The sequence below is a fragment of the Pleurodeles waltl genome, chromosome 3_1 (genome assembly GCF_031143425.1).
Source record: "Pleurodeles waltl isolate 20211129_DDA chromosome 3_1, aPleWal1.hap1.20221129, whole genome shotgun sequence".
NCBI classification, from domain to species: domain Eukaryota; kingdom Metazoa; phylum Chordata; class Amphibia; order Caudata; family Salamandridae; genus Pleurodeles; species Pleurodeles waltl.
In genome coordinates this window covers 553,592,533-553,602,785 of record NC_090440.1, presented here as the reverse complement: position 1 = coordinate 553,602,785, position 10,253 = coordinate 553,592,533, and the positions used below count along the sequence as shown (strand labels likewise).

Here is a 10,253-nt window from a genome sequence, read left to right as displayed (position 1 = left end):
AAATCTCTTCCTCATACAGGACGGTGTCTCTCCGTCCCGGGCCCTATTAGATACACAGTTCTTAACATCTTGACACCTGGGAAGGTAATGGTTCCCCACACTTATGGCTACAGCAAAAAGTAATTCACTTTCCACATCATAAAAATACAAAAGCACTACCACTAGGACACTAATCCATACAATTGCATACTCCTGCAAACAGCACATCAGAAATTTTCTTTGAAAAACTTGAAGTTGAACTGCTCACAGTGTGACTTGATGATCTTCGAAAGTGATGGGGAGCCACAGAAGAACACTTGCACTTTACCTTTCTTTTCGCTGCTGATTTTTTTAAACACCTAAAATGAAGATTTAAAAAAAGAGTGGGGTATGTCCTTTTACATGTTTTCAGAGGCATTTCAACTGCTGATATTTTTTTATGGATAAGCAGCCATTTCATATTTATGGTGTCTTCTGTCATTAAGTGGTACAAATGCACAGTTGAGGCTAAGTGGTTAAGTAAGAGGATCTAAAATAAATCTACATGAGTGGATGAGCTGGCTCTTAAGCACAAGGTCATGACCATGAAAAATGTGAACACCACAATGAGTTGGGTGCTAATGGGGAGATATTCCTAACAGTAGTCCCTGGGGTAGATTCCTACAAGGTTGCTAAGAAGAGATACTAAAGTGGCAAAGTGGCTTTTGTCTTCTGTGAGAGCGTCATAAAAAAGGGTCTGTGAAAGGTGGGCTTTCTAGGAAGAGTTTCAAGGGAACTTCTTAAGATGGAAGAAGTATCTTGAAAAGATTTCGTAAAGGGTAAGTTCTGAGAACAAGGGTAGTGTCAAGCCTTTTCTCCAAATCCTTTGGCATCTATGGGCTACCGGACAATTGATACCAACTAATATTTGAGGACCTTGTTAGCTGTTGTTCTGTAATGGCTAACTTTGTATACTTTCCTGTCCTAGGGCAGAGAGAGAAGCCTCCTTCCCGTGGAGTTGGATCCATTGAATTAGTAAGAGGACGCTTTCTTCTGAAGCTGGACCAGAAGAGAAACAGACTTAAATCTGCTGGGAAAATCTCATCCTCTCTCCTGGTCAGACACCAGTGACTCCAAGAGTCCAACACCACAAGAGAGTGTTAGAACCCCAAAACATCAGAGGTCATTAATTAGGACATATGTACACCTCACTTTTGGAATCACGCACAAAATGCCCTGATAAAATTGATGGTTGTGCTGGCTCTCGGTGTTTTAGACACAACAGAACAAGCTTCTAGAGCATACTAAAAACCCCAAATCCTTTCCTAGCTCTAAACATGCATCAGCTGCAGACAAAACCTAGTTATAAGACACGTTCTTAACTGCATTCCCTTTTTATATACTACATTTTTTATTCGTTTTTTGGAGCTTTTTGTAGATGGACAATGATTTTTTCAATCTTGCAAAAAAGTCGCTCCTCTATTGTTTTTTATTTATTCATTTATATTTGTTTATAGTTTAGGGTTGTTAGAATCCCGTTTAGAGTGGGAAGCTTTGTTTTTCAGTAATTTTGATTACCACCCGCTCGACTGGTATTTTTTTTATTTTAAAGGGTATGTGCACTGTATCTCACTGAGCCCACCACCAACAGGGCCATGGATCTTATCTTAACCATGCCAAAAGTGAGGCACAAGATTGCCACTGAGGCCTTAGCAGAAGCCCAAAGGAGGAGGCCCAGGAGGCTAGTCAATGCACATTAGACCTCAGACCATTTCTACCCCTGTCGACTATTACCTCGAACATCAGGTTTATTAATAGTTTTGTATTCTGTGAGCAAACGCATTAATTTGATTTGGCACCTAGTAATATTTTACACAGAAATGCATCTCTTCAACAGCACAACCGTCTTTTTCCAGGGCAGGCTGCCTCCCGCTATGCAGTGCTTTGGGGTGATAAAAGCACTGCTTTGGGGGTGATGAAAGTACTTAAATTCGACCTCAGCTGCCAGTAGCATTTCGGGCAGGGGGCTGAGGCGAGAGGAGGTTGCCTGGCCGAGCCAGCCTCTGCAGGTTTGATTAACAGGGTTTGTTCGACTTATAGGTGAGTGATTTGGGAGGGAAGAGGTCTACTAAGATAGCAGTGCCATATTCTAGGAGGGACAGCGACACACAATGCAGAGCTGGGACTGAGTATGCAAACTTTTTCAGATCAGTGACTTTGGGCCAGGGCGTTTTAATGGCGTTTTTAATGAAGAATTTCATGGATAGACAGATGTCTCGAAGGAGCTTATGAGTTTTGCATCAGATATCATGGTGGACTATATTAAACTCTGGGCAGATTTTGCTTCAATATGGCGATGCGGAGGTTAGCCAACACATGGCAAGTTAACTTATTCATGAAAGGCTGAGTTTCGGGGAAGTGGAGATTGTTTAAAATACACATTATGACCAATGTGCTTACCTTGCCCCAGTCAGGGCGGCCTGGTTGTGTCCTTGTCCGGAGGCCAGTGATGGAGTCTCTCTTCTCCTTCTTTGCCAAGAGGTCGAGTGCCATCTGCAGACCAATTGCCTTCATGTCATTCATGCTCAACGCTGAGGTCATGTACATGTGCATCTCCAGGAAACGACCTATTGCGGGTCAAAGTGCAAACTGGTTTGAGTTAAACAGGCAGTGAGCCTCTTCTAATTAGGAATACTCAGTGCAAAGTCATGCCACACCCTCTTCACCCTGCTACTTGACCACCACTGTCCAAACAAAGATTCCCATGCACCAACAGCTTTTGATTGAACCGACAAATGGAGACTGTATCAGAACTTAATTCGTAATACTCTGAGGAGTACTCTGGTACGTGCAAATGTTATGGCCATATTAAAAGGAACTCATTTATTATTGCCCTAGGTATATACATTGTAAGTGTGAAAGGATACCTGAAGTCAGCAATACCAACAATGTGTTTTCGGCATCAGACGTAGAGTTCACTTCCAAGGTAACACTGGCAGCAGAAGAGGAATGGCAAGTCTCCTAGAAGGAGTATTTGGTTGAGTGCTACCCAGTATCCAACCAACACCAGTTTTTTCACATTGACACCTCTAGGTCCCAAAGTACCTTATCACCTGTGGAGTTCCCCAGGGTTCTGCACTGTCCCCTTTCATCTTCAACCTCTTCAAGCAGCCGCTTAGTGCTCTACTCACAGATAACAGTCCAAGATTCACCAAAATACTGATGACACACAACTCTATTTGAAAGTCTCCTATGCTTCAGACGCCCAATGACTCAAACACTGCCTGTATATAATCCACACCTGGAGGTCCACACCTACCTGACGTTCAACCCACCCTAGACAGGATTCCTCTTATTAGCCAAGACCAACAAGGAAGAAACAGTACAAACCTGTCTCAATGATGTGAACCTTGATGATTCTGATGGCTTCGAACCCCTGCTTTCAATGAATGTCAAGCTACTTTGATTCACCCAGGACACCAACCTCACCCTTGAGGAACACATTGCCAAGCAAAACAAAGGCAACTTAGTACCAGCTCTCTCTTCTAATGAAAGTGAAACTGTTTCTCCCAGAAAGCAACTTCAGAACTGCTGTTCAGGACTTCTTACTCTCTAATCTGGAGGGTGGTAACGCCCTGCTACATGACCTCCTACACTCCACACTGACACCTCTTAAGGGTATTCTACGTGCTGCAGCGCATATCATCCATAGACACCAAAAGAGAGAAAGGATGGAGATGAAAGTAGAAAAAATTAAACCAAAGCACTACACTCATATCCTGAGACCTGAAGGAGGTGAGATCTGAGTCCCCTAGTGCCAAAGATACACGTAGGGGGGCCACAACTAGACTCAAAGTTTGGATCCTCTATGGGAAGCAGTGGGGCACTGAGATAATGGTATAAAAGAGAACAATCGGGGGAAAAGTCTTAGGTATAACACTAGCGACACAAAATGGCACCCAGAGAGCACAGGAAGAAGGAATCACTAAGTAATATGCCCTGTCTTAAAACATTTGTATGATGTACTTTTGTGACCGCAGCGTGGTGTTGGGGAATTCCATTAGTTGGGCCTTTTGTTTTTGAGTTAACACTCGCTTCCTTTTATTTCTCTCTTGAGGAGCTGAAATGCCAGAAGTATGGGCTTCGTCTGAGATCCAAACTGGGTTTAACTGTCTTGTACAAGCCTTTCAGATAACAGTTGAACTGTCTCTACAATGCCTTGAATAAACTCAACTGGGCAATAGCAGCAGTGGGGAAGCTGACATTTCAAATTCAAAATCTTACTGAATTCACTTTGGAATCAATGAGGTAGTAGATATGGTGCTACACTGACTAGAACAACCTGACATGCTTTCTCATTGAGAAGAGGTGATTAGCCTTTAAGGAAGCTGGGAGCACTCTAGACGTGAGATGCTCAGAAGAACTGGTGCCAAGCAGGTCATCTGTCAGGCTTGCCTTGTAAAGGTTTCAAATTACTGTATGTGGAAGAGGCTTTTGTTTAACACCACATCAAGGAATTCTCCATTTAAAGAAGACATGAAGCACATGCTGTTGTATTGGAAGAGTTGCTTAAACTCTTCAAGGTCCAGGATGATGTCATCAGCTTAATTGGGAGAGACACCAATTGTGGCAATACAGTTTGTCCTTCACAAGGAGGCCTCAAGATTGGGTGCAGTAGACAACAATGTCAGTGGGGCCAGCTTGAAAATAGCCTAAATCCATGTTAACGTGCCCATATGTTTTTGTAGTGAGAGTTTACTTGAATTAATGGATTTATACCTTTGCATGCACGTTTTGAAACTTAGTCACCACCAATCTACAAATAATTTGACTTCAATATGCAGTGAGAATTCTTTTAACAAGACCCTGGGCTAGAAGTACTGCTGATGAAAAAAAGAGGAGACCGTTAGTTGTGTCAGACTCTAAGCCTCACCATCTGGTTCTTCATCTGCCTGATCCAGCTCAAGTTTGGTTAGAAGACTCACAAACCACTCAAAGAACTTCTGGTCCCGATTAATCCAGATGAAGTCAACCTGCAATAAATAACTGTGATTTTAGTGTGCTTATTACTCAACACTCATGCAAGATTATAAGCATGTCTGGTAAAATTCTGATAGCGAAATATACATTTTGATAAAGCATTTATTGCCTCGTAATGAGAAATGTTGCAAGTACCATCTTGTAAAATCTTCTTTGACACTTCTCGACATATAGTGAACTTACTTTTAATCACATTAAAAATGTGCCATTGAGATCAACATTGCAGAAGCCAACTTGTAACTCGGTTGTATGAAATGGACAGGATGTGGGGTCATTACATTTTTCTTTTTGAAAAATAGACTCACACCTTGGGCCAGCAGAGATCTCAAAATACGTAGGCAGTAGTCTAGCCACAGTGGCAAAGGAAATATTTATTTTTCTTTGGGACTTCTCATTTCTTTGTTAACTCCGATTCCTACCTATTGACTTGATTTTGCAAACTAACCTATGTACTTTTAGGTCAGTTCACAAAATCACCATTTGTAAGGGCCAGCTGCTTGACCTGCATAAGAATTATAATTATGCAGGCAGCAATTTGCGACCAGTCTGATTGGCTACAAAACATATAAATGTTGATCTGCAAAGGACAGCAGACCACCATCCCTGTGCTCAAATTCCCAAATGGGAAACTTTTCTAAAAGCAGCTCGAGTTTGTTCGTAAAGGAACCAGTTATTCTTTAAATAAAAAATATAGGTGTGCCGTTTGGGAAAACAGGGAGATCATGAAGTGGTTTCCTGGACCACTGCCTACTCCCTCTGAAGCTGCCAATGCAATTCTGGTAGTCAATGCAGGTTCTTCATAGGTGGGCCAATATCTTCTCTTTCCAGAATTCCCAGTATGGTCCAGCCGGCCATCCCAAAGCAGTCTGGCAGTTTGTTGTGTCCTGGCTTAGCGACTGAGGGGAGTGGGGAAAGGTTTGTAGGTGTAGAGTCGAATGTACGACTGTCAGTAACAGTGTCAAGGATCCTTGGGACTCCGAGGCTGCAAACAGTATGTGACAGGATACGAAAGGAACCAGGGGCTTGTTTACAAGAGACTTGCGCCGCCAGTGCATCACTTCTTGTGACGCACTGGCGGCGCAGGCTACTGACTCATATATACAAGCACAAGGAACGCCACTTTGAGTGACTTTACATGGCCTTGTAGATATGGAGTAAGGCAACGCAGCGCAAGTCGCTGCATTGCCTTACTTTGCGCAGTGGAGGAGTTCCATGGGTGTTGCAATGGATGTCCCCACGCAACACCCATGGATTTTGAAGCATTCCCAGATTTACATGGTTTTGTAAACCTGGGAAAGCATCAAAAGCCTACGCCTCCCCAAGGGTGGCGTAAGGGTTGCGCTGCGGCGGGAAATAATATTATTTTTTCCCGTATTTTCTTGTTCTATGTGTGCTGCATTCTGTAGAAGACATAGAAGGCGGAAATTGCCTCTTCTGATTGTTTTTGTGCAGGAAGGTACCACTTCCTCCACAAAAAGAATCATCCCCACAACACAGGCATCCTTGCACCATGGTGCAAGGGTGCCTGCATTGGCACATGGCAGCAATTTGTGTGCCAGCACAGGGGACAAGGACAAGAATGCACCGTATCTTGTAGATACAGCGCATTCCTGCCCTTTTTCTTTTGATGCAGGGCGGCAAGAAGGCTTGGAGTACTGCCTTGAGCCAAAAGCTTGTAAATGAGGCCTACAGTTCCTGCATTTTAAGTACTGCAGCATTTCTGGTTTTGATAGCAAAAGAGACATCATGCTAATCAGTCTCTGGAAGTGTTGTGAACTACAAATTGCTACATTATTATTGCTCTAATACCACATTCTTCGAACGCTTTCTTAAGATTGCTCCAAAATATGCAACATATACAAGTTCCACCAAGGAGCTTCTAATCCAATAACTGATGACGGCCTTGAGGTTTTGAGGCAAGCACCTTGTTGGCCAGAATGTTGCCTGTTACTATGGCAATCATGAGCACCCTTCTTAAATTGGAATTGATTATTGATATACTTAATACCTAAAGCAGGCTCTGTGTTTCAATGCTGATCTTTAGACTCTTAGATTGAAGTACTCTAGAGAACAAAGGACACTAGATCAGAGAGAATGAGCCATGCTGAAAAAAACACAAGAATAGGTAATCTTAGAAGAGGACATTAGACAGTTTAGGAGCTGGGTAAGGTTTACTAAAGTAAGGATGAGCAATGATGTATCATATTGCTGCCCCTCACCTTCCTCAACTTCATCTCATTGTCTTTCATGAGTTCACACCAGGAGTAATGGCAGTTCGGACAGTTCTGTTTCCTCATACGATACCTGGGGAAACATACAAGGATTAAAGATGGACGATGATAATGCATTTGGCATCAGCTCTCTTAAACAACAGTAACCATTAAGCACACATCTACAGACCTGTACATGATACTCTGAAGAATGGAAGCAAAGGGGGTAATTCCTATGCCTGCTCCAATCAACACTGCATGCTCCGAAGTAAAGATCCTTCTAGTTGGGGTGCCGAAAGGCCCATCAACGTAACACTGCAAGGGGCAAGAGTAAACACACACTTGTAAACTACTCAAGGGATCTTGTTCCAATTTTCTTAACAGGGTACTGCAATCAGAGACTCCTTCACAGATTCGTATTTGCCACAACCTTATGCAACTGGCACTGACAAAAACAAAAGATCTGGCTGTATGTTGTTAGTATTTGTTTTTAATTTCTTTGTGTCGCAGAATGTGTAACTTACTTTTGGCAAACAATTATGTTATGGTGTTAAATTGAGATTGAGTCTGTTTCTCTGAAGACTTGGTAGTGGTAATGGTTTTTCCAAGAGGCATTTTATCACTGTTATGAAGATCTTTTTCAAAGATGTCTGCTGAGTTTATTCTGTGCATGTACAATCCCAAACCCACATCCCAAATACTCAATTATGCCAATCTTGTGCAAACCAGCCAATAATGAAGCATTGTGGTTATTTTGTGTAAAAGAACCACAGTAGATCGTCACTGTGACACAGACAATGATGATTCACTGTGGTTCTTTTCACTCCATCCAAAATGCTTGCCGTTGTTTCTCCCTCCTGTTTGTGATGTTTTATGCACATTACAGCAGGAGCAATGCCCATTTAAGTCAGAACACAGCTCTCTAGATTCCTCATCATTTGATGAGTAAGGGTGCTATCTGAAGTGTACATCAGTTTTCCTCCTGATGAAGGATCTTCCAAAATGTTCCCAGGATCGAAATATCAACATTCTTAAACATCTGGGCTGTTGTTTTGGCTCTCATGCGGAAACGTAAAGGCATCGTTCTCTAATTTTCTACTGGTCATAGCCAATTGAATTTACATGACAGTTAGAAGTGCATTTTCTCTCTTAGTTGTTTTTTACGTTTCTTTGTCAGCGTGAAAGCAGTTTGATACAATGAGCACATCGCTGTCAATTCACTCTAACTTTAAACGTATGTAGCAACTTTACAATATTCTATTTTTTGTTATAAAACGCTGACAATTCTCAGCAGTTGATCTGGGTTTCCTTCAGTTTCATTTGAAAAAAACATATACTGCTGTATCACTGAATTATACTGCAGGTCCATTGGGATATTTTATTGAGCCCTTCAAGTGATGAAATCACTTGAAGGGCTCAATCGGTTTATATATTAACCAGGTTCCTATGGCAATAGGAAAGCCCTTTTATATTTACTCCCGAAGTCACCTGCTGTCAGTCAGAAGTAAAGCGGATTTACCAGTGCCAGAGAGAGGTCAAATAGGTGCAGTGCATTAGTTCTTAAATACACATTTTCTTGGGGGCAAAAAGTACAGTATGGGGTGTGCCAGAGGGTGGTATTGATGCTGGGGCATCTCCTGGGAGATGTGGTGGGGTGAGAAAAGAAAAACACCTTTCAAAACTAGAAAATGTTTTTTCAAATCGTTTTTGCACATTTTGCAGCTGCCCACTGTGTGTAGCCTATACATGTTTTAAAAAGTGTAACCTATGCTATGCTTAAACTAATGATGTGCATATTCACAGTGCCTATTGTCACAGGATGGGACACAATAACACTATGAATACACGTCACTTTCCCGCATTGTGATTCAAGTGAGTTACCCTCCCGTTACACGCGATCAAACTGAGCATTCTTACCAAAACAGTGCAATTCCACCTTAGTTACATTTCCACTCATTTTTCAGTTACGGTTTGTGCATTACATTTTATATGCAGTTACATACAGGTTAAAGATCATCAAAATACTTACAAATTATTATGTTCTTTTTAGCCACCTGCTGGCCCCCTCCCTACACTCACTAACCCTGTCATGTTATACTCATGACCACAGTTCCCATACGTTTTATCCACTTGCACAGTCTACTCAGCTAAGATTTCACCTACGAGCAGCGCTGCTAGGCTAACAGTAAAAGCTGAACTAGCTGTAGAAACAAAGCCTATTACCAGAAGGTCACAAAATATGCCGTTGCAACATCATTTTTTTTTTTTTGCTGGTGCTGGGCTTTGTTTGTTCAGTCATTTCACTTGTTCTATGGGACATTTTATGAGCAAACTGAAATGAATTTAAAAAAATGCCCAGAATCACAAAACTATTCTGCTTGGCTTGCAGCAATGACAAAAAATAGAACTCGAATTGCTTTATTTCTTGGCTGCTGTTTACCAGGGGCCCTAAAGGAAGGTCGCTGGGCTGCAAGGAAAGGCCTGCTGGATCCCCAGCATCCCGCGGGCCTAACATTGAGGACCCTTGATCTATTGCAAAGTTCATCCTAAATTAATTTTAGCAAGCTGTGCATGTTCCCTAATCAGCATAGGTATCTGATGTGGATTGCAACATTTACTCACTTGGTAAAAAGCTTTGCACATCACTTTTGAACTTAATATATCATAACATATAAGCAATACATGTTGCAAACATTACCTCCACTCCTACGAACAAAGTCAGAAGCATACCTTAATGTTGCAAAATCTGTGGTTCTCATTGATTTTGGCAGACACCTGTCAAAGACATAATCAAGTAAAAACATGAGTTTTTGGGAGACTAACATCTTTTTTCTCTGATAGCTCGGAATATATCCATCCTCGATAATTACGCCCCTCGACCCTTCTAATATTAATCCATTTAAATGATTTCAGGGCTACAATTGGCAGTGAGCTAGTGATTTCACATACTTATCCCTGCTTGTGAACCGTGGTAATGGAACTATACTGCCCCTTTGAAAGATTGAGTAGATGTCATTTAGAGAAAGGGGGAAATAGTTTTCCTCA

General features: G+C 41.9%; 1 protein-coding gene across 1 annotated transcript in view; it reads right to left on the bottom strand.

Moving 5' to 3' along the window:
- Positions 1–206: 206 nt before the first annotated feature.
- The window catches only part of NOX5 (NADPH oxidase 5), a 246,625-nt gene continuing 236,578 nt past the window's right edge, over positions 207–10,253 (bottom strand). The window contains exons 10-15 of the mRNA XM_069221267.1: positions 9,939–9,983; positions 7,399–7,523; positions 7,218–7,302; positions 4,892–4,991; positions 2,419–2,585; positions 207–338 (exon numbers count right to left, since the gene is read on the bottom strand). Coding sequence (XP_069077368.1) covers positions 207–338; positions 2,419–2,585; positions 4,892–4,991; positions 7,218–7,302; positions 7,399–7,523; positions 9,939–9,983 — 654 coding nt within the window. The remainder of the gene's footprint in view (positions 339–2,418; positions 2,586–4,891; positions 4,992–7,217; positions 7,303–7,398; positions 7,524–9,938; positions 9,984–10,253) is intronic.